General features: G+C 41.8%; 1 protein-coding gene across 1 annotated transcript in view; it reads left to right on the top strand.

Moving 5' to 3' along the window:
- The window catches only part of USP13 (ubiquitin specific peptidase 13), a 116597-nt gene that overhangs the window by 84471 nt on the left and 6897 nt on the right, over window positions 1-25229 (top strand). Inside the window, exons 11-19 of the mRNA XM_004591272.3 lie at window positions 2286-2411; window positions 4433-4586; window positions 8842-9016; window positions 13360-13448; window positions 15494-15616; window positions 16951-16977; window positions 20076-20219; window positions 22656-22822; window positions 24067-24220. Coding sequence (XP_004591329.1) covers window positions 2286-2411; window positions 4433-4586; window positions 8842-9016; window positions 13360-13448; window positions 15494-15616; window positions 16951-16977; window positions 20076-20219; window positions 22656-22822; window positions 24067-24220 — 1159 coding nt within the window. The remainder of the gene's footprint in view (window positions 1-2285; window positions 2412-4432; window positions 4587-8841; window positions 9017-13359; window positions 13449-15493; window positions 15617-16950; window positions 16978-20075; window positions 20220-22655; window positions 22823-24066; window positions 24221-25229) is intronic.

Genomic DNA, 25229 nt, shown 5'->3' with positions numbered 1-25229 from the left:
TGGTACAATTCTATAGACTCTGGGATTTCCCCTAATCCCTCACCAAATTCCTCCCCACCAACTGATTTTCCCCATATTATTACAATAGTATAGTCCTTCATAAGCAGTCATAAGTCCATCATTCTGTTATTTAAGTGTGCCCTGACATTGCTGGTACAGACAGCGTCAGGCAGTCCAGCATCCTATTGCCAAGATATGTCCAACAGATATGTCACTGGGAGTCCGTAGTGATTTGGAAGTAGAGATGCATACTGCATTGTATCCTCACATCTGGAAATGACAGTCTCCATTATGCTGTCACTATACATTCCCTCAAATGAGATGCTATGAAGCTAAGTCAACAACAGGAATGAAGTTAAAAGAAAAAATCTATGGCATCATGGAGTCAACCAACACACCACTGAATAACCAATGCATCGATGAAGAAATGAAAAGCACAAAAGCTTCCTGGGTAAAAGAATGCCACTGTGTGATCTAAAACTCAGTGAAGAACTTAATAAGAGAAAAGAAACTTTTGGAAGAAATGAAAATAGGGCCCAGCGGCGTGGCCTAGCAGCTAAAGTCCTCACCTTGAAAGCCCCGGGATCCCATATGGGCGCCGGTTCTAATCCCGGCTGCTCCACTTCCCATCCAGCTCCCTGCTTGTGGCCTGGGAAAGCAGTTGAGGACGGCCCAATGCATTGGGACACTGCACCCGCGTGGGAGACCCAGAAGAGGTTCCAGGTTCCTGGCTTCGGATTGGCACAGCACCAGCCATTGCGGCTCACTTGGGGAGTGAATCATCGGACGGAAGATGTTCCTCTCTGTCTCTCCTCCTCTGTGTATATCTGACTGTAATAAAATGAATAAATCTTTAAAAAAAAAGAAATGAAAATAAAAACAAAAACATCTGAACCCAGGGGTTGCAGCAAAAACAGATGGAAAGGATTGTTGATTTTACAATCTGCATGAAGGCTGCCTTGTATCAGAGAGAACATATGGTATCTGTCTCTTTGGGATTCACTTATTTCACTGAGCATAATGGTCTCTAGTTTCATTCTTTTTAATGGCTGAGTAGTATTCCATGGAGTGGATGCACCACAATTTTTTAAACCACTCTTCTTTGGACGGGCATCTGGGTTGTTTCTACATCTTTGCACTTGTAGATTGTGTTGCTGTAAATATAGGATTACAGAGCCCTTTCTCATATGCAAATTTCATTTCCATTGGGTATATCCCTAGGAGCCGGATAGCTGGATCATACGGCAGGTTTATTTGCAGTTCTCTAAGCACTCTCCATACTGATTTCCTTAGTGATTGTACTAGCCTACATTCCCACCAGCAGTGAAGGAGGGCACCTTTCTCCCTCACATCCATGCCAACAGGTATTGTTAGTAGAGTTCTGAATGTAGGCCAGCCTCCCTGGAGTTTGGTGGAACCTCAATATGGTTGATATTGTGTTTATTTTAATTTCTTCCAAAGAGTTTCTTTTCTCTTGTTAAGTTCTTCACTGAGTTTTAGATCGCAGAGTGGCATCATTTTTTCCAAGAAGCTTTTGTGTTTTCTTTTTCATTTCTTCATTGACTCATGGGTTATTCAGTAGCATGCTACTTAACTCCATGGTGCTGTAAAACAGAATGATGGACTTATGAGTGCTTATGAAGGACTGTACTATTGTAATAATATGGGGAAATCAGTTGGTGGGGCGGAAGTTGGTGAGGGGCTAGGGGAAATCCCCGGGCCTATGGAATTGTACCATAAAATACAATATAACGGGAAAAAAAGGAGAGGGCTGGATTGGAAGTGGAGCTAGTAGGGCTTGAACCGGCACCTATATGGAATGCTGATGCCGCAGGTGGAGGCTTAGGCTACCATGCCACAGTGCCTGTCCATATCATAGCCATTCTAACTGGGGTAAAGTGTGGCTTTTATTTACCTTTCTCCGATGGCTAGTGACCCTGAGCTTTTTTTTTTTTTTCATATGTCTGTTGGCCATTTGAATTTCATCCTTTGAAAAATGTCTGTTCATGTTCTTTGCCCATTTCTTAGTCATATCGTTTGTTTTAGTATTGTTGAGTTTCTTGAGCTCTGTTAATTCTTTAATAGCTGTGTTATTATTCTTACAGAAGTGGGATAGAGCAGGTCTGGCCTCACTAATCATCCAGTCAGTATTGGCTGTGAGGGTCTAATCTCCATGGGCTTTAGGTTTCTCATCTGAAGCCTAGCGTTTATGCCAAGCCCTAAGCCACTTAAGGCTCTTATTGTAGACGGAAATGTTGTAAGTCCGTTTGATTATTCCCCTCTAGCCTCATCAGAATGGGATCTCGCCACGCATGTTTAAGGCCTTTGTGAGCAAGAGCCACCCAGAATTCTCCTCCAATAGACAGCAAGATGCTCAGGAATTTTTCTTGCACCTGGTGAATCTTGTGGAGGTGAGTCACTGCAAAAATTTGCAAAGGTTTTTTTTAGCAGTGTGCCACTTGCTCTCCAGCATTGTCCACTGTGGCTGGATTATTATGCCTCTGCTATTCAACCTGAACACCCCAGTCTTCCTTAGCCCGTTTAATGTGCCTTGGGCCCTGGTTTCTAGACATGGGGATCTGTGTTGCTCCTTTCGGTCTCTGGGTGCGTCGTAGGAACATTTGTCATTTACTACATATACACGCAGTCTCCAAGATCCTTGAGGCTTTGTGATATTTGGTGTCTTCCTTGCCACCAGTGATGGTCACACTTTGCTCGCAGCAGGGCTGAATCACATTAGACAGTTTTTAAAAGACACTGAACATTTCTTTCTCCCTTAACAAAACTTATTTTTCCTGATGATAAAATTTGTTTGTGTGTAAAATATATAAAACGGAAAGAAGAAATAAAAATCTCCCAAAATATCAGACCCTGCCAAAAACCTGTTTTACCATTTTGTCTTCAGACCCCACCAGTTACTTCCCATTTCACAGGCTTGTATATCCCTTTTTCATAAGGCTTCACACTAGAAGTGTTTTAGAGTTGGAATATTTTGGAATATTTGCATTAGTTTTATCTTTGAGTGCCCCCATCCAAAAATTCTATATCTGAAACTAAAAGAAAAAAGTTTTATTCTTTTAATTTATTTGAGCAGCAGTGAGAGAGAGAAACAGAGAGTGAGTTCCCAACCACTGGTCCATCTCCAATGCCTAGAATAGGTGACACTGGACCACTGTGAAGCTGGGAGCTGGGAAAGGGTCAGGTTTTCCTTGTGGGTGATGGGTCCCAGATCCTGGCACTGTCACGATAGTTTTCCAGGGTGTTCATGAGAAAGAAGTTAGAATCCGGAGAAGAACTGGGACTCGGGACCCAGGCACTTTAACATAGCATCCTAACCAGCACCCGAAGGACTGCACCGAATGCCTGCTTCCTCCCCGTACCAAAAGTATTTTGCCATCACAGAGCTAGTAAAGTTTCTGATTTTGGAATATTTTGCTCTTTTTGATTAGAGCTGCCTGTCAACCTTTAGTTTTCAGTATATTGTTTTGCAAGCAGTGTTTTCGTTTGATTTCTTGTGGCTGTGTTGCCGCATCATTGCATACTCTTGAACAGTATGACTTCTTTTTTGTAAAGAATTTTTGTACATGTGAGTATGTAGCGTGCAAGCCTTCATTTCCCCAGGGCAGCCCTTTATTTTTTCCTATTTCTGATCTATTTGTCTTTTTATCTCTGTCTTTTTTCTAATTCTGTCGGTCAGTTTTTCTCATGTGATTTTTTAAAAAATTTGTTTTTTTTATTGGAAAGTCAGATTTTCAAAGAGAAGGAGAGACTAAGAGAAAGATCTTCCATCTTCTGGTTCACTCCCTAAGTGGCCACAGTGGCTGGAGCTGTGCCAGTCTGAAGTCAGGAGCTTCTTCTGGGTCTCCCACATGGGTGCAGGGTCCCAAGACTTTGGGTCATCCTCCACTGCTTTCCCAGGCCACAAGCAGGGAGCTGGATGGGAAATGGAGCAGCTGGGATATGAACTGGCACTAATATGGGATCCCGGCACATGTAAAGTGAGGATTTAGTCACTAGGCTATTGTGCCAGGCCCTGTGATTTATTTATTTTTTTAAAGATGTATTTATTTGTTTGGAAGTCAGAGAGAGAGAGAGTGAGAGAGAGAGAGAAAGCTAGAAAGATCTTCCATCTGTTGGTGCAGTCCCTAGATAGTCGCAACAGCCAGGGCTGGGCTGAGGTCAGGAGCTAGGAGTCAGGAGCCTCATCTGGGTCTCCCTGTGGATGACAGAGGACTAAAGGACTCAGGATATTTTCTGTTGGACTTTTGATAGATTCCAGGTTTTATGATTAGATCACTATGGTGAACTGACATAGCCAGAAAAAATGTTTAGTAAACCCAATTCTTTGTAGTAGATTTATAGTTGATTTTCTGCTGATGTTTGTGATGTAATATTTATAAATGTTCTAATCTGAGGAAAATCCAACCTACAGAGGAACCGCATCGGTTCAGAAAACCCAAGTGATGTTTTTCGGTTTCTGGTGGAAGAACGTATCCAGTGCTGTCAGACCCGAAAAGTCCGCTACACAGAGAGGGTGGACTACCTGATGCAGCTCCCTGTGGCCATGGAAGCAGCGACCAACAAGGGTAATGGAGATGAATGTGTGTGTCTTCTTGGGGGAGACCTATATCTCAGAGAGAGTGTGGCATAAGCATGAAGCGTTGCATCAGGAGTAGAATCAGTTAATGTGAGTGGTCTGAAGACTTATTTTTAGTTTTGCTTAGTCCTTGTGTGACTTTGTTTTGCAAAGACACAGTTGTTTATCACTGATTCTATAGAGGAAGGTGTTATGATGGAAATGTAAATTTGACCAACTAGTTGATCTGAAATTAATATAATTTTAGAGAAATTGATTGACATTATACATATATATATATATCAGTTTCTTTACATCATTCTTTACAAATCATCCTTCACAAATCATCCTTCAGTATAAAGTCTGAGGGAAATGATTGGAAGTGCTTTTTTTTTTCATTGTAAAGATGTATTTATTTATTTAAATGGTGGAGACAGAGAGAGACAAAAGATGTTCCATGTGCTGGTTCACTCCTCAAATAGCTGCAGTGACTGGGGCTGGACCAGGCAACTGCCAGGAGCCAGGAGCTTCATCCAAGTCTCCCACATGGGCACAGGGGCCCAAGAACTTGGGCCATCTTCCGCTGTTTTCCCAGGTGCGTTAGCAGGCAGTCAGAACTCAAAACTGGCACTTGTATAGGAAGCTACAGTCTTGGGCAGCAACTTAACGAGCTGTGCCACAATGCTGGTTCCAGAAGTCATTTCTGATGTCAAACATTCAGGCAAAGATCACTTAAGATAATATGCTGTGAGCATCTTTCAGATGCCTATCATGGGAGATAAGTTGATAAGAGGTAGACCCACGGGAAGGGACACCCGCGAGAAGGCTCTTTGGAGTTTGGAAGGAGAAGTCAGCAGAGACACAACAGTGTGTTGGGCTGTCCTGGGGTGGTTCTTTTTCTTTCTGTCAGTCTAATCTGGTCCTTTCCAGGCAGAGTAGGTGAAAGGTAGTTTTTGGAATTAGCTCCTTAGATCAGGTAAGAACAGAACAGCTGCTGGATTGCTTATCTCTGCTGTTTTTGTAAACTCAGCAGTTCCCTGAAGGCCTTTTCTTTTTTTGGGAGGGAAGGGGGACAATGTGAAATGCCCATCAGAAAATGGTTTTAACATGAAAGGATATCCATTTTCTAGAAGCTCATGCTATTTTTGATACATTTTAAAAATTCTCATGCATGATACAAGGTAGAAATGAGGAGGTGGCCACGTGGCTGGTTTCTGTTTTTTTTTACTTGCTGTTTCTTGCCTGCCTCAAGGATACCTGCTGTTCAGTGATGTCAAGGATTACTCAACAAAGATACTTTGTTGAGAGATACTCAACAAAGATCTTCATTGTAAGCTGTGTATGTTCAAAGAGGCCAAGGCCAGGTGAGGTTTTTGAAAGAGAAATGAGAAGGTTATAGAGATTGCTCAGATATGATAACTTTGGCCCAGGGAGTTCATTGATCAGTAACAAGGATGGTATCTGCCCAAGGGAGGACAGGCACTTGCTGGACAGAAGTCCTTGCATAAGTACTTCTTTTTATCAGGGGTGGGGAGAAAGTGGTACTTACCAACCTTTATTGACTTTGAAAATATTGCTTTAATAGTACATATTTGTTTTTTAAATTAATTTAGTTTTTAATAGTATATATTTGTAACATACAGTGAAGGAGAGTGAAAAAGGGAGAAAGAGAGTAAGACTAAGAGAAAGAGAGACAGATGGCCAGAGATCTTCCATTCATTGGCTCATTTCTCAAAGGTCCAGAACAGCTAAAACCAGGCCAGGTCAAACTCAACAGTCCAGAATTCAGTCTGAGTCTCTCATACAAGTGGCAGGGACCCAAAATTAGAGCAATCATGTTATCTCCTAATGTTTGAATTAGCAGCAAATTTAGTTTAAAGCACAGTAATTAGGATTTTGACCAGGTAAGTTTGGGGTGTCGCAAGTGTTGATGTAGGTGCCTAAGGGATGCCCCTCATTGTGCTTTTGATTTTCTACTTCCCTAATGACTAACGATGTTGAGCTTTTTTTTTTTTTCATAAATTTGTTGGCCATTCTTTTGTTTGTCTTTTTTTTTTTAAAGTTCTATTTTTATTGCAAAGTCAGAGATGTACAGAGAGGAGGAGAGACAGAGAGGAAGATCTTCCATTTGATGATTCACTCCCCAGGTGACCACAACGACCAGTGCTGCACTGATCCAAAGCCAGGAGCCAGGAGCTTCTTTCTGGGTCTCCCACGTGGATGCAGGAACCCAAGGATTTGGGCCGTCCTCGACTGCTTTCCCAGGCCACAAGCAGGGAACAGGGATGGGAAGTGGAGCTGCCGGGATTAGAACCGGTGCACATATGGGATCTCGGCTTGTTCAAGGCGAGGACTTTAGCTGCTAGGCCACTGCGCCGGGCCCTGAATCTCTTCTTTTGAAAAGGATTTTCTCTTACCATTTGCCCTTGTTTTAATTAGATTTTTTTTTTTTTTTTTTGGTGGTTGTTACTGAGTTTTTTGAACTTTCTGTATATTGTGGATTCTAATCCTTTGTCAGAATTTTAAAAGAATATTCACATGTGTTCAGGAAAACATACATATACAAAAGTGCCTGAAAACTAATTCATTGGAAGTGGTTGTTATTTGTAACTTAAACATTAGCCAGGTAGTCCATTCAAAGTGTATAAATTTTTGGCTGTAGTTTGGTTTCCAGGAGTGGGTCTGCTGACTCTTGGGAGGTTCATGCTGCATTCTCTTCTTTTTCTTTCTTTTTTTTTTTTTAAGATTTATTTTTATTGGAAAGTTAGCTATACAGAGAGGAGGAGAGACAGAGAGGAAGATCTTCCATCCGATGATTCAATCCCCAAGTGGCTGCCATGGCCAGAGCTGCGTCAATTCACAGTCAGGAGACCAGAGCCTCTTCTGGGTCTCCCACATGGGTGTAGCGTCCCAAGGATTTGGGCTGTCTTCAACCGCTTTCCTAAGCCACAAGCAGGGAGCTGGATGGGAAGCAGGGCCACTGGGATTAGAACCAGCACCCATATGGGATCCTGGTGCTTGCAAGGTGAGGACCTTAGCCGCTAGACTACTGTGACGGACCCCTCGCTTCTTTTTCTCTTAACATTTACTCGTTTGAGAAGGGATACTACCTACAGCCTTCGTAAGCTCATTGCTGGGACATCTGAGCAGTGTTGGCTGATGTCACCGATATGATGGGTGGGTAACTGAAATTCTTACAGTCATAAGCTTTCCTGGCCCACACCTGCTCTGTGGGTCCATGCCGCTCATCACAGCTGTTGGTGGGTACAAATCTTCTTGTCAGGAGCTCAGTGGTAGTTCTTTTTTTTTTTTTAAAGATTTATTTAATTTATTTTTTTATTGGAAAGGCAGATTTACAGAGAGAAGGAGATACAGAAAGAAAGATCTTCCATCTGCTGGTTCATTCCCCAGTTGGTTGCAATGGCCAGAGCTGAGCTTATCTGATGCCAGGAGCCAGGAGCTTCTTGCAGGGTCCTAAGGTTTTGGGCCATCCTTAATTGCTTTCCCAGGCCACAGGCAGGGAGCTGATGGGAAGTGGAACAGCTGTGAAACGAACCGGTGTCCAGGCCGAACCAGTTCACAGTATTCTGGCAGATGCAAGGGGAGGATTTAGCCATTAGGGTATCATGCTGAGCCTCAGTGGTAGTTCTTTTTTGTTTGTTTGTTTTTCTATTTTTCTCCTTCCCTTGGGCATTTTGTTTTAGACCAGCAGAGTTACTGGGAATATTTTTGTTACTTTTTCTTGTGTGCATATATATGCCTATGATCCCTTGGCGTGATCTAACATTGCCTTCTGGCCTCGTGTGCAAGGTAGTGGAGAGAGTGCTGACCAGGGTTTAAGTCCAGCTTTGTCACTGGTTGGTTGGTTTTCACTTCGGGCCTCAGTTTGTTCAGTAAGGCTGTGAAGGGCTGGGGAGAAGGTGAGCTGAATTTCTCTTGTTTGGAAGGTTTGTTGTTTGAAGTATGGCATTTGGGTAATCCCAGACTTGACCTCTAGACTAAGGAAATACTAATTTCATGTGCCATTTATATCCCAGGCTCATTGTTCTCTCTTATCAGACTCAGGATGAACAGCATAAAGAAAGGCAAATGGCTCAATGCAGCCTGTTGGGGCTACTGTGGAGACAGTCCTTCAGTAGTCTCCTCCAGAGCTGTGATGAGCATGACATCAATTGCATCATCTCCCAGCACAGGTTGTCCAAGGGGGTGTTTTCATGTCAAGGAATCAAGTGATCGCAAGGCTGGTTTTGTGCTCTTTCACTCAGATGAACTGATTGCCTATGAATTAACAAGAAGGGAAGCAGAAGCGAACAGAAGGCCCCTTCCTGAGCTGGTGCGAGCCAAGATACCATTTAGTGCCTGCCTTCAGGCCTTTTCTGAACCCGACAATGTTGATGATTTCTGGAGCAGCGCCCTGCAAGCCAAGTCTGCGGGTGTAAAGTAAGTGTGTGTGTGTGTGTAAGAGCGAGAAAGAGAGGGAGGGAGGGAAAGAGAGAGGGAGAAGGTACTGGCTGATACGGAGCTTTGAGAAGGGGCTGGGAGCCAGGGAGAGGGGCTGACTGTTATGGGAAGGCTAGTTCTTTGTTCTGGGATGGGATTGTGATTCCCAAACCCTAGTTGCCATAGATTTCTCTCCGTAGGACCTGTCGAGTAAGACAGGTTTATGATTTATGTAACATACTAGGTACTCCTCCTTTTTGAAAGACGAAGTTGTTATTCATTCATGAGGAGGGATTTGCCTTTCTTTACCAGGGAGAAACACTATAGACCACAAAATGGGAAGAATGTTATTATTAATAAAGCAATGATAAAACTATTCATGATGAACTTCCATTGTGACATGTATTGAATCATTAAAGATCACTGTAGAACTTGGCTGACTCTGCTCCTGTTGGAGACCAGGAGTCTCAGGGCATTTCAAAGTGCACATAAGGGTTCCTAGGCATTGTCAGATGTCCTACATGGGGACATCAAAAAGTTCATGGAAGATGGAATTAAAAGGTGAGTTTATTTTCCATGAATGTTTTGAAGATCCTTTTCATGTTTTACTTCGTGAGTCTGGTTGTTGGATACATATTTTTTCCCCACTTGACACTGTGATTTGATGCAGTTGAGTCCTTGAGAGCATCCTTCACAGCTGCTAGTAATTGGAAAAAGAGTGCTGATAGTGTCGCAAAAGAAAGGGCAGTCTAGAAGTTTGGCTTTACAAATTTCACTACCTTTGCATCTTCTTGGGCCATTTTTCTCAAAGGTTAAGTCTGAGTGCTCAGTAAAAGGAGTGAATGATGAAGAGAGATTTCTGGGTACCTTTTATCATGACCTTGATAAAAGGTTTGACCCAAGTTATTTTCTGTGAAACCAATCCTGCAAGAGTGTGCCTGGTTTGAAATGATAGCCTCCATAGATTCAAAAAGGGAAAGCAAAAACAATTTATTTCAATCAGTAAATAAGAGCTGTAGGTTCTAAAAATAAGTTTTGGGAAGCTCTGTATTCCAGTGGGGATAGATAGTAGTTCATTTGGTTGCAGACTGTTTCTCACTGAGGTTTGTGTGCCAGGGCTGATCAGTGTGTGTGTGTGTGTGTGTGTGTGTATGTGTTTGTGGCCTTTCAGGGAACTGTAGGTGAGTTAGCATGTTACACGTGAGAGATGTACTTCATTGCCAAGTAGAGACATCTTTTGTCAGTTAGGTATCAATGTATAGTACGAATCGTGGGCACAGTTTCTATGATCACGGGCAGAGGGTAGAAGAATCCTTGGCTGTTTGCATTGATTCTGATTCTCTATGGGAGGCAGAAAGTGATCCCAGGGTCTGGCAGCCCCAAGGATGCTACATCAAGTGTCAGCGGCAAGGTGGATGTGTTTTTCATTTGCTCATCCCTGGGCTCCCCCCGTCTTGCTCTTTAGAAAAGCAGAAGGGTGTCTTGGAAGTGCAAGACATGGTGTACTGTCGGAGTCTGCCTGTCCCCAGGTGTACCTCGCCAGGAAGCTGCCTTCTCAACATTTCCTGAAGTTCCGTCTTCAAAATGGACTTAAGGGCATTCACTTTCCACAGATAGATTTCTCTGCACCCTGCGGGACTGGTTAGCGGATCTGGATTCTTCCTAGGTGTCCACTTCTAAGCTTACCTTCTGTCCTGGGCCAGTGTCACTGCCCAGGGTCCTTCTTCCATCAGTAATGCAGGAGTGATGCTTGCTGACCTGCATTTGCACTCAAAGGTCAGCAAGTCGATAGCTGGGGCAGTGTTGACAGTCTTTCTGGAATCCTGAAGGCAGGTTTGGCTTTCTGTGGCGTTTAAGGGTAGGTGCAAAGGCCGTTTTCCCTCTTTTTCTCTGCGTACACATATGCCCTTGTATATGGTTGTAATACACATGAATGTAATTCATATACAATTATTAATAAATGAAAACCTGCCCTTGTGGGAAGGAAAGCAAATATCAGAGATAATAAGGCAGTTGTCTGCTAAAGACTAAAATTAAAATAGGCATGAGACAGCTGAATAGCAATCTAAGCCATTTTAAGGTGTATAGAATATGGTTGAATATAAACCAAAATTGAAATGTCTATGTAGAAGTCACAGGTTGTGGTTGAGAACCTGCATTTTCCTATTAACATATTGGTTAATCAATACCATGTCAATGCCATAATGTTGTAAATGGTTGGAAATATTATGTTGGGACTTTTAATTGATTGGAATGATACTCTGCCGACTCTACCTTCAGACCAGAGATGGTCTCACCAAGAAACCATTGAAGTTACCAGGACAATAAGATGCTGGACTTTATGCTTGGTAAATACCTCCAATGAAAGAATGTCAACTGAATTTGAACTATGGAAATGCAACAAGGTGGAGCAATCCACCGTGGGGGGAGGGTTCTGGGAGGTGCGAGGGGAATCCCAGTGCATAAAAAAATGTATCACATAATGCAATGTAATTAGTTAAAAAAAAAAAAGGAAATGCAATAAAAATATATGGTTAAAAAAAAGGCAGTTGTCAATTATTGCACATTTGTGATTTCCTGGCAATGTGCTAAGCACTTCCCAATCAGTTATCACTTTTAATTTTCTTAGTAGTATCAAGTAGATAAAATTATTTCCCATTTCACAGATAAATAAAATAAGGGAAAAACTGCAAGAGTCTCCAGTCCGCTGGCTCACATTGGGAAAACATTCATTTATCTACGACTTTTGGTTGATTGTATTGTTAATATGTTTTCCAGGTTTTAAGCTAGTGTAAGAAGAGAAGGTCAGAAAGTTAACAATTTAAAATATTACAGCTCGAGATGTCATTTGTTGGGTTTTGGTTAAATTGAGGACTAGAAAGATGTTAATTATTGCTTCTCACAAGATGGGTGAGAATCTCTTTAGAGGCCAAGTTCAATTTCAGGCGAGCCAAGGTGATCCTAGAGCAGTTGCTAAGAGGATGAGGCAGCTGTTTTCCAAGCTGCTGCTGTGTGTTTCTTCCTGTACCCTTCTGCCATCTTTGTGTTGGCGGATTTGAAATACAGAAAGGCTATGTAGCTGGCATGGGGTAGAATACGTGTCAGCGATGACAAGGTCTGTGTGTAAGGTGTCACGGATGTTAGCTTTTTCATGATAAAGTTGTTATGTCAGTTTTTTTAGATAGATACTCTCTAGTATGCCGAGTGAGTTCACATTATTTCGGGAATAATTCATGGCTCTGGTGGGTGCATATCATTAGGAAATACATTTTGTAGATGTAAAAAAGCAGCTCAGGAAGGTCACTGATATTCCCAGATTTCGAGTGAATTAAGTTGCATATCCAATACCCCATGCACACCTTCCCGCTTCGGGTATTCAAGATCTGTCCCTATACTGTGTGTCTTTTATTCTACACTAGAGGGCAGCAATGCATTGCATTTGTTTCCAGAATTCAGGCAGATGAGTTCCAAGTAAAAGACAGTCATTTGTTTAGATTTGGGAAATGGGGACTGGGGAAGGGTGTTGCAGAATAGTTTACTTTAAAAGACACCTGTAGTATCTGTCTGCAACTCACTTCAAAACTTAAGTTGACCTGTCACACCTGATTGGCCATCAAACGGAAATGGTCGTTAAATGCAGCACAATAAATGTGGACCCAGTGAGCCGGAACTGGATCAGGAATTTGACATACGAATGAGTAGTCTCTGAATCTGACTGTGAATTTGGCCTTTGCAGGAATTTGAAGAAAGCTCAAGATATTGCCCATAAGCATCATTTTTAACATATAAGGCTAGAACTTAGACATTTTAGATACCACATCATCTTTCTACCACAAGGAGCAACCCATGTGACTGTGGATTTGCTCACAGCGATATCTTAATGAGGTTGAGGAATTTTGGTTAGCCAACCTCTCAGTTCCCACAAATCCCCTTTATGCCAGCCCTGTGCTGTGATTTTTTGGTGGGATTATTTCAGGACTTAGGGAGCTTTTTCAAACACACCGGCGCTTACCAAAGATGTAGTAAATTTTTTAAAATGAAAAGTACTTTTAGAAATACAGAATGTTGCAGCAGTGGAAACCTGGTAATTTGGAACTGGACCCTGGATTATCCTAGGGGATTGCCCTCTGCCAGGTCTCTCTTCCTGTCTGGAGAAGGGGCCAGGCTGCACATGCAGGAGTGAGTGAGTGTGTACATGGTATGTCTGTGCTTGCGGGCTGCTTCCCTTGCTTCCATCAAGTAGGGTTGTCAGCTGGGCCTCAGACAAGCTTGTGGTGCTTCATGAACTGTGTTCACAATTCTTTTACTTTGTTTCATTGATATTACCCCCTTGTGTTTCCCAGAACATCTCGCTTTGCCTCATTCCCTGAATACTTGGTAGTGCAGATAAAGAAGTTCACTTTTGGTCTTGACTGGGTTCCCAAAAAATTTGGTAGGTATCTTTTGCATGCTTTTATTTAAACATCAAATTAGTCTTTTAAAACATATGGCATGTGAAAGAGTCCTTGTAGTTTGGCTGCTATGGAGAGTTCCATTCCATTTTTTTTTCACTTTTCTCCTTAAATCAGAATACAGGATAAGCACAGACAGTAAAACTTACCACATACTAACCCCCTGCTGCAGTAATGGACCCGGGAATGGACAGGTTCTAGGAGTGAAAGCAGGATTCTCAGATTCTGCAATGAACAGTGATTCCTAAACTTGACCGTGCATGTGCCTTACCTGGGGTCTCCACAGAAGCAGGTGCTGATGCTACTGGGGTGGGGTGGGCCTACGATTCTGCATTTCTAACAAACCCCTGGAGGGTGCTAGTGCCCATAGCCTACCAAGTCCCCTGGCAGATCATTGAAGAAAACATACTTTCACTTCTCCCCTGTCATGGAGACAGGCAGATGTAACTGATGACATTCACTTCAATCATTCAGGTTTTTAGAAATAATAAATCAAGTAGTGAGGTGCATTGAACAATCAGATAAGGGATGTGAGTTTGGTTTATTTGGGCTTTCTTTTTGCTAATTTTAAAGGTCTTTGAGCATGGTGAAAGGCCACTTTCCCAGACATGCATAGGAACATTTTCTCTGGCATTGTCAATCAAAAGAAGGGTTTTTTTTTTAAAAAATTAGTGGAAGGAAGTACAGTTACAGGGGGCACAGCTGAGGGCAGGATGCTCATCACTTGATGTGTCTGCCACAGACCCCGGGAAGCACCTCAGAGGAAAGCCAGCTTATTCTGAAGGTGTCAGCTAGCTTTTGGACTGAGTTTCTTAGTCCTAGAAGTTTCTGCAGAGGAACAAAAATTTGAATTGGATTTCATTGGCTTGCCGAATTTAAAGGAGCCCCATAGCTTTCTTTAATGAACCTGTAATTTTTCTGTTGAGGAACAATTGTTTTGATTTTGTTGGTCAGATTTTCTGTTTGGTTTTGCTGCCCCCTGGAATACAAAGAAAAAAATCAATCAAGCTTTGTTTTTTGGGTTGTTTTAAGATAGAATTTATATACCTGGCATCACAACTGGTTTGGAGACCATATTTTACAGGTTCTATTTGCCAGCCTATATCCTACCCCAGTATTTGAATCTCTTTTTCATTATTATAGTGTCTGAGTAAATGCAATACCACATCCTGATAGGCTATCAGATTGATACAATTTGTAACTGAGTAAGTTGACACAATGTCAATTGATTCAAGAATTTAGTAAGCACATACCCATAAATGAATACATTGGAGAAGCAGCTTGCTCTTTAAAAAAATTTGCTACTCCTTTATAAGTCAGTATAATTTCAGGTAAACCTGTCATGGTCAGGGATGACACATAAACTAAAGGTTGCAAACCCAGTTGTTTAACTCGTCCAACTTGTGGAAGAAGTGGGCTGAGTGTAAGAACATGTGGCTTGCTCTCTGGGTCTTTTTGGTGTATTCTCAGTGTGGCTAAAGACATGGGTTGGAAAGTAGTTCTCCACAGTAAGAAAATTACATACTGTGATGTGTAGGGCCATTGGACACGAGGGAACTGTGGGGTCTGTGGCAAACTCTTCACAGGTATTATTGTTGTTTGGAGTAAAAGCTAAAGGTTAGCTCCTGACCATGGTTCCATAAATGAACATGCCACAAATGTATGTTCTTCAAAAAATAAACTGGGAGTTTTCATTTCAAAACAACTTCTTTTTTCAATTTAAAAATTAAAGTTTGTGACTGGCATTTAAAAAACAATTAGCAGAAAATGTCTGGACCGCAAATGGTCTGTGGGCTGCTGATTTGTGACCTTGTCTGGTGTGAGATCTGCAGTAGTTTCCCCAGGTTCTTTATTAACATCTAATTAGTTTCTATGAAGCTGCTTGTCCACGGGGCTACTGCAGGGAACAGCAGAGCATCTGCTGGCTCGGCCTAGATGCGTGCATGTAGACCTAGTAGCACTGTTTTTTTGACAAGTGATGGCAGGTTTGGAGGGTCTTGTGAATGTATTCTCTCTTATTTTGCAGATGTTTCCATTGACATGCCTGACCTGCTTGATATCAACCATCTCCGAGCAAGGGGGCTCCAGCCAGGGGAGGAAGAACTTCCAGACATCAGCCCTCCAATAGTCATCCCTGATGACTCCAAAGGTACCACCTCTGCCAGGAGAATGCTCTTGGTCTGCCTACCTCTGTTAGGAATAGAGTGCCCGTGCCACTCTGTTGCTGCCAGTCCCACCCATCAGGGGCCTCCTCGGCTGCCTTCCTGCCGTGCTAACCCATCAGAGAGTCACAGAAGTGAGGCAGGCTGCAATGGAGGACTTTAAGTGGACCTTGTAAGAGGTACAGACCCATCATGAGTGATTTCAGTGAGCAGTTTTTAGGTTATATTGCTTGAACTTCAACTCCTCTCTCCCTCCATTTCCCCCAGAAGGGAGGAGACAGATTGTATAAGTTGGAAAGAGGCTGTGTTTCAGTAGATTATCACTTAAGAAGAGATGTGTGTGTTTCAGTAGATAATCTGTTGAGGGGAGATGTGTCCTTTCTGGGTGCATGTTTGGACAGCCAGAAGGGAAACTTGAGCAGTGATATTGGTTAGAAAAATCTTAACCACAACTCACTTGCCTGATTTTGTCACTGCTGCACAGTAAGGGAATGTTTTGAGTTTCTCTTTCAAAAATGTTAAAGGAAAAGTGCATTCCAAAATGATTAGCAACGGCCTTATCATAATGAGTTTAGAAACAATGTCAGAGAATAGTGTATAATGATTGGTCCAGTTATTCTGTTATAGGAAGTTTCATTCTGGCTCCATTAGCTCAGCTATATAATTTTCATCTCCTAAGAAGTTAATTAGATGGATGAAATGATGGCGATAGAGCACTTTGGGCCCATCTACCAAATAGGACTGGCAGTTCAGCAGTGAATATGGATTGCCATATTCAGATACATAAGAAGGATAAGGTGAGTCTATGAGGTGCAGAGAAGGATTCAAGAAGGTGTCTGTGTTACGTTGTTGTCTAATACTAGGTCAAATACTAAGTTAACAGAGTGGGTAGAGAAGGGAGCTATCCATGGGGCATTCTGGGTGATATTAAAGAAGTCAAAGAAGGGAGAGAGACAAATCAGCATCCGGGAAATCACGCTGCTTTGAGTGCTGCCTCTGCTCTCTCTGATCGGCCCCTTGGGACCCTGTGTTTGTAATTATGCAGAATGCTTAGACATACAAAGAGAAAAAGTCATTTAGTTCATGAAGATGGTAAGCAGCACATCATGCTTTATCAGTTCTCAATGCCCAACATTTTGTTGTTTTCTCTCATTATTATAATAAATTCATGTTACGTGGGCTTCCGTGATCTGTGTGTGGGTTAAGTGGTTGGTGGCAGTGTGGTGTCGGAGTGTTTCGGGACACTCTGAATTGGGAATTTTTCTTTTTCTAAAACTCGATGGTGTGCGTTGGTCTCATTTTCTCTTCTTTTAATTTTCAGATCACCTGATGAACCAGTTGACAGATCGTATGTATCTTCTAAAATGTTTCTCGGTGTGCTACACTTGTAGTTAGTGTGACACAATTAGTGTGGGGTTCAGTGAAGAGGCCTTGTTCTGTTCTTGTGTGTGCAGCTTTCCTGGGAGGGGGTGGCGGGGGTGATGTTTTGTCTGTAGGTTGAGTAAACAGCAAGTGGCCACCCATCCTTGCTGAATAGGTGGCCTCTGTGGCTCAGGAGAGTGACCGCATGAGAGACACCTGGCCCTGGGTTGAAATCTTGGCTCTGCTGTTTTGGCCACGTGACCTGCAGGGATTTACCTTCCTCTTCTATGGATAGGGATAATGATGGTCCCATTTCCCTCTCTGGCCGGGTATATAGGCCTCTTTATACAGGGATGATGAAGCAATGATCAATTTTTCCGTTCTTCCTGCCAGACTCATCATGAAAGGGCACAGCCGACAGGCCGTGGTAGCAGTGATGTCCTCTCTCAAGGCTATTAGTTTGATGGTGTTGTTAATTTTGTAGCCTTTAGTTCCTATGCCTGTAGGAGTAAATGGTTCTCTAAGAAGAGCATTAAAGGATGATGTATATGAATATCTAGGTGTTCATTAGGAGGGTTAGGTAGTGTTTAACACTACGTACCCTGAATCTTTTTATCTACGAAGTCTTTCAAGAAACTATGTACTGTTAATATACAAGTTTGAATACTTCGCCCTGCAAATGATGGATGATATAGTTAAGATAGTCACATTTTCTTTCTTGGGTCAGTTGATTTATTGATCATTCGAATTGCTGTGAGGATCAGCATGGATCCTGGCTGTTAGTTAGTCTGCCATGACCTTCACCTGTGACCTAGGTTTAAGTGGAGTTTGACAAACTTATGCTGTAGAATGGCTGCTGATATTTTTGCATGCTCACCTTGGTCACATTGTGTTTATTGTTCCATAACTCTTCCAGTTATATGTAACTTCATTCTTTACATAAGGTTTTGGATCTCATTCATAATGCACCAAGAAGGGCAGGGCAGATAATATTACAGATGCTAGAACTAAAGTGTAGGAAGGTTCAGAGATTCAAGATCTGGGACCAGAATTGGGGCCAGGAGTAAGCATATACCAGACCCTTCCTGGCATGTGAAAGGTTTATTGATTGACCCTGTTCCTGGAGAGAGCTGGCCTGAGGTATGGGAGGTGATGAATCATTGGAACTGAGCATGCCCAGTGAGTTGGCCTTTGGCTCTAGGCAGCTGGCTATTTTCCAGGGTTATTGGCTATTTTCCAGGGTTATTTCTCATTGATCTAAGCATGCTTGTTCTCTTATCAACAGTTACCTGCACTTAACAGGAGAAAATAGAACTATATGGAGTTAGTTGGCCTTTGCACTCCGTTTTTCTCGGACTTTTTCAAAAGAATATGTTGGTCTATTTGTTTATTTTTAAAGATTCATTTAATTTTAGTTGAAAGGAAGAGTTATATACAGAGAGAAGGGGATTGGCAAGAGAGAGAGAGAGAGAGAGAGAGAGAGAGAGAGAGAGAGAGAGAGAGAGGAGAGACCTTTCACTCACAAGTGCATTCTTCAAATGGCTACAACATCTGGAGCTAGATGGGTCCAAAGCCAGGAGCTTCCTTTGGGTCTCCCATGTAGGTGCAGGTGCTTAAACACTTAGGCCATGCTCCGTTGCTTTCCCTGGCACATTAGCAGGGAGCTAGATAAGAAAAGGAGCAGCCAGAAATCAAGACGGTGCCCATATGGGATGCACGTGGTTACACAATATGTCACAGTCGTGGCCCCTTGGTTCATTTTTAAATTCCAAGCATAAATCGACATTTGGAAACTAGGGATTAGTAGTAAGAATTACCACAATCCCTGTTCATATTTGAGGTATATCCTAGTGTTCTTTACTCATGCCTGTTCACTTTATTGTTAGAAATATACATTTCTATTATATTATTATATGCATATATACTTCTTATTTAGGTGGATTCTAGGAAACACTGAATCTCACAAGGTTTTGAAAGGTTTGATACAGGAAAAATCCCATAGTTTATTTATTATGGGGTTGTTTAATATAGGACTTTTTACTCTTTCACTTTGCTGAGGCACACTACAGATTTCTAAGGGAAGAATAGAGAATATGAATTTTAAAACCTCATTTGACCCTGGAGACATTAATATTGCTGTCACAGAACAGGCCACAGAACACAGTTGGGAATGATTGCTGTGCTACATCACTTAAAAAAATTTTGACCTTGATAGGATGTATCTTGCTGTAGGAGAGAATGTGGGTAAATGCATTTTCACTATGATTTTGAATAGATATCCCTGTTCCTCAGTCGTACTGATTTCTAGAACACTGGCAGAACTTTCAGTAGGGACGTTAGGGCCTGAAAGATGTAAGAGTTGTATTTTGTGTTCCTGCTTTTTGTCACTTTCAGGTGGAGTTTAAGAGCACTGTGTATGTATGGGTCCACATAATATTTATGTAAGCACTGAATATCTATATATATTCACACACACATACACATATAAACACAGCTCAATCAAGAGAATAATATTAAATCCTCTGTGTCTGGCTCAAGTTGGTTTTGTAAAGCTATCTAATTTGTGTCTTAAATGTACAGAATTTCAGAAGTTTTCTTTTCCTTCCTATACTTAACATTTGAGCTGTGCATTTCCAAGAATTGATTGCTCTCCTGTGATGTGGATCTATTTGAGGGCTTTACTGCAACTTGCTATAAAATTGAAGGAACACCTTTATGGTCGATAGACAGCGATTTTTCTCTTCTAATTTCCATCACAGGAGAGGCTACTGTAGAGGTTTTGAGAATGATCTGAGTCTGAAATGGTCCTAGGTATGCATTACATATCCCCATAGGAACTCAGAGAATTGTTTCTCATTGCTTGTGTTGTGCAGGTAATCACCAGGGTCAGAGGTATAAACTCAGCTCATATGACTTAACCTTTCAATGGCTTAAGACAAAACTAAAACCATGATTTACACTTCCAACATAATAGTACTTTCTTTGGGTGGCAGGATAAGAGGTGAGGACAGTGAAGAGCAGCTAAGGCAAGAGGAGGAATAGAAGTTACTTCTTTATACTAGACTATCCTGTTGTGCTCCGTAGCATCAGACATCGATGAGTCGTCGGTGATGCAGCTGGCTGAGATGGGCTTCCCTCTAGAGGCATGTCGGAAGGCTGTGTACTTTACTGGAAATATGGGAGCTGAGGTGGCCTTCAACTGGATCATTGTTCACATGGAAGAACCAGGTAGGTGGGGAACAGTGAAATGACTTTGGGGTCTGAAGTTATCTTCAGTTATGCTAAGCTATGGTCCTTCCATCTCCTGTGTGGAGGTCTCCAGGAAATAACTTTTCAGTTCAAAATGTGCCACAGTTGCAAAGTTACAATCTTCAATTTCTCTCTCTCTTTTTTAGATAGAATTCACCTCCTTTCAAGCCTGTAGTTCTTGATTAAAAGAGCTTTAGATAGACGTGAGATTTCCTTAGTTAAGAGATAATGAGGGCCCAAAATAAAAATATGTGCATGAAGAAATGGAGATGGTTTAGTTAGCTTTTATTTTTATTCACATCATTGAAATAGAGATTGTATACAGTACCATACTGTTCAGTCATATTTTAAAGCATATATATATATATGTAGAGGTTTATATATGTGTATATCTCAGTGATTTTTTTTAGCAAATTCAAAGTGTTGTGCAGCAATTATCACTATCTAATTTGAGAATATATTTATCACCTAAATGAAATCCTGTACCCATAAGCAGACACTCTTCAATCCCCTGCTTTCCACAGTGTCTGACAACTCCTTATTGGATTTGTGGATTTTGAGCATTTCATTTAAATGGGGTCATTTGATATAAGATTTTTTGTGTGTCTGTTTTCTGCTATGTAGTGTAATACCTTAAAGGCTAATTTGTTATATCATAAATTAGTTCTCCATTCCTTTTTATGGCTGAATAATATTCCACTGTATGGGTGCACTGCACTTTAAGCATCCTTTCATCAGTGGTTAGACATTTGGGATGTCTCCACTTCTTGCTTTTATAAATACTGCTGTGGTAAATGTTTGCATATATGTTGAGAATGAGACATATGTTTTAATTTTTCTTATATTTAATCGCTATGCCATATACCATATTTAAGTTTAGAGGAACTGCCCAACTGTATTAGCTTTTCCAAAGATTTGTTTGAAAGACAGAATGATGAGGGGTGGGAAACAGATATCGAGAAAGAGAGAAATCTTTAGCTTCACTCCCCCAGTGGTAGGAACAGCTGAGTCTGGGTGAGGCTGAAGCCAAGAATTCCATTCTGGCTTCCCGTGTAGTTGGCAGAGACCTCAGTCATTGGACCATCTTTGACTGCCTTCCCAGGCGCATTAGCAGAAAACTAGATTGGAAGTAGAGCATCTGGAACTTGAGTCAACATTCTTAGATGGGATGGTAACAAAACAAGTAGCAGCCTAACCCACTGTAGGATAATGTCAGCCTGCTTCCAAAGTGTTTTACACAGTGGATAAACCACTTTACATTTCCAGTAGTAATGAATAAGGGTTTTAGCTTCTCCACATCCTCACTGATTTTTGTTAATATGTTTTTTATTTAGCCTTTCTAATGGTTGTGAAGTGATATCTCATAGAGGTTTTGATTTGTATTTTTCTAAAACATGATCCTGAATATATTTATACATTTCATATGTTCATTGACAAATGTATATTTTTGGAGAGATACCTATTTGGATTCTTTACCCTTTTTAAAAGTTCTATTTATTTTGAAAGGTAGAGTTACAGTGATACAGGGTCACACACACACACACACACACACACACAAACGAGAAATCTTACATCCTCTGATTCACATCATGAATGGCTACAATGGCCTGGGGTGGGCCAGCTTCATATGGTCTCCCACTTGGTTGCAGTGGCCCAGGAACTTGGGCCATCGTTTGTAGCTTTCTCAGGCACACCAGCAAGGACTGGAATCGGAAGTGGAGCAGCTGAGACTTGGATGGGCACCCATATAGGATGCAGGTGCCAGATTTGCTGACTGTGCCACAAGCATTGGTCCCACTTATTATTAATGAGGTTATTGAGTTCCAAGAACTTTTTAATATTCTGGTTACAAGTCCTTATCAGGTATATGATTTCAGATTTTGCTTCCATTTCCTGCTGTCTTTTATCACAGTCTTGATCATGAAGCACATGTTTTTAATTTTGATGGGGTCCAATTTATGTTTTTTTTTTAATTTTTGTCACTTGTGTTTTTGTGTTATATCTAAGAAACCAATTCCTAACCTAATGCCCTGAAGATTTACCACTATGTTGTTCTTCTAAGGGTGTTGTGATTTTGGCTCCCCTATTTAGATCAGTGATCCATTTTGAGTTACTTTTGTGTATGGTATGGAGTAGTGGTCTCGCTTCATTCTTTGTGGATACTTAGTTGTTTTATATAGTTTGTTAAAAATTTATGCTTTTCCACTCACTGATCTTAAAAAAGCCAATGGATCATTGATGTATGATTTATTTTCAAACCCTCGATTCTATTTACCGATTCACCTGTGTCCTTATACTGGTACCAGACTGTGTTGGTTATTTTAACTTTGTGGATATGTTGGCTTTTATCTTAGCTCTAGAATATTACTTATTTCAAGAAGAGAGGAAGTAGTCCTGAGTAATTGTTTCCTTCAGATTTTGCAGAACCACTGACAATGCCTGGTTATGGAGGGGCAGCTTCTGCTGGAGCCTCTGTTTTTGGTGCTACTGGGTTGGATAACCAACCGCCAGAGGAAATTGTAGCTATCATCACCTCCATGGGTTTCCAGCGAAGTCAGGCCATTCAGGCACTGCGAGCAACGGTGAGCTAGGAAGACTCTGTGTATGTGTGTGTGCGTGTGTGGCTTGCATTTTTGTCAGGTGCAATGGAGACCTTCCAGTGTGCTTTGATGCATTTTGACTCATGCAATCTACCTTGTAAACTCACATTAATTCATAGGAATTTATTTGCATAGCATACATAGAACTGGACGAAATGATTGAGGGGAGTCATCCAGAGAGTTTCATCAGGATAACCCAAACAAAAGAAACTCAATGTTGTCTTGGATAGATATTTCTAAGGGTTGCAGACTTGACTTGGTGCTTGCTTTGGCCTCCGAACTAAAAGGGAGGTGCAGGAGATGAGATTTTATGGTCAAAAAGAAATTTTTTTAGGTGGAAATAGTGCTTGTCAGATGTAAAAATCTTGGAGAAATGCCCCTCAACAGTCTTCAGAGAAGGCTGAATGGCTTCTTGCAGTTTCTATTTCTGCTTCTCTTATCAGAGAGAATTTTTCTGATCATTAATTACCAAAACCAGTGTCTGTGGTCAGGTCACAGACGCCTTTGATGGGCTAATGGAAAGAGGGTTGTGTGAACATTCTTACGCCCCACTCCTTGTTTTTGTGTTTGACTGTTGTATTGGAGTTTCTGACTCTGTCTAAAGAAATTCTGTAGCCCATCAGCAAAATCACAATGACAGACAGAAATATTTTTATACTTGGTTGATTTGAACTACGTGGAGGTCAATTTTAAGAGTTGTGCTTAACCTAACCAGTGTTGTCGTCATTAATTCAGGCATTTCTTTTGTAATTGAGCAAATTCTACCTATGCTTAAGGAGAGGAGAGGCCTTCAGCACAGTGCTCACATTGGTACCTTTCTATCCTGTGAGTTTTCTGCTGAGAATACAGTTGGTAGAAAAGGTCATGTGTGCAGCCACGGTGGCTCTTGCCAAGGCTGCACCTAAACAAATACTATCTCTTTGACACTCTGCACCCGTCATATCAGCAGCAGCCTACAGAAATGCTGAGCTAAGACTGATAAGGGCCATGGCATGATGATCTGCTGCTCAGAACTATTTCCCAGGGCATCCAATTACAGATGATAACCTTGCAAAGCACCAAGCTGCACGTACATATCACAGGCAGAGTCAGGGTGTTGGACACGGAGCACTTAGGACTAATGAACTCAACCCTCCTGCCCTATCTGCTTGACATCTGGTTCAAAAGCTCAGGCCATGGTGAGGCTTGAGGACTGCACGCATTATGAAAATGTTTTGTTTTATTAGAGTAATAACCTAGAAAGAGCGCTGGATTGGATCTTCAGCCACCCGGAGTTTGAAGAGGACAGTGACTTTGTGATTGAGATGGAGAATAATGCCAATGCAAACATTATTTCTGAGGCTAAGCCTGAAGGACCCAGAGTTAAAGATGGATCTGGAAGTAAGTGAATGCCTGAGGGGCATGTAGGCACTTGTGATGTGATGTTCAGATGTGCCCTTCCCAGTAGTTAATGAACTCCTCCCATCTTGTCATGTATACTGCATTTTGTTACTTTGCATCGGTAATCTGAGAAAGTTTAGGGCAGTAGAGTCTTGCTGCCTCATAGGGTGTGTGCCTATATTTAACTGTAGCCGTGCTTTCAAGGTAAGATTTATTTGTGGGCCATGGAGATGCTTATGAAAAAGAATACTTCTCTTCACGTTATTTGTGGAACAGTGGACAAATGATCTTCTCATTATAGCAATTGCTGATAATTTTGTGAGAGACTGTCCGAGAATGCCAGGAGAAAGTTCTGTGGGCCCATATTCTCGCTATAAATAGCAAATGCATTTATGTGACTGTGTTCGAAGCACTTGGCGTATAAATACTCACCACAGACACTTGCCACATATAATCCTTACCATAGACAGTCAGTGAAAAGTAGAGGCACAGAGAGATTGGGTAGTTTACTCTAGGTCACACTGCTCTCTCCTTTTCTTTTAAATATTTTATTTGAAACACAGAGTAATGGGGGGTAGGGTGGAGAAAAAGTCTTGAGTTTCATTGGCTGGTTCATACTTCAAATGGCTGCACTGGGCACGGTCGAGCCAAGCTGAAGCTAGGAGCCAGGAGCTTCTTCCTGGTCTTCCATGTGGGTGCAGGGGTCCAAGGACTTGGGACTGTCCTCTGCTGCTTTCCTAGGTATATTAGCAGGAAGCTGGTTTGCAAGTGGAACAGCTGGGACTCAAACAGGTACCCATATAGGAAGTTGGCATTGCAAGGGATGCCTTAGCCCATTGTGCCACAATGCTGGCTCTGATCATACTGCTGAGAGGAAGCGGCAAGGTGCAGAGGACAGTTGCGATCCTTTGCCTCTTGGGCAGTCAGTTGCCTACAGACTGCTGTTCTGGCTCTTTGTCTTGCTACTTGGCAACTCCTCCCATTTCCATCCAGTCTGTTTCATTTTCTT

This window comes from Ochotona princeps, chromosome 3 (genome assembly GCF_030435755.1).
Source record: "Ochotona princeps isolate mOchPri1 chromosome 3, mOchPri1.hap1, whole genome shotgun sequence".
Taxonomy (NCBI): Eukaryota; Metazoa; Chordata; class Mammalia; order Lagomorpha; family Ochotonidae; genus Ochotona; species Ochotona princeps.
This window is presented reverse-complemented; position numbering and strand designations above follow the sequence as displayed.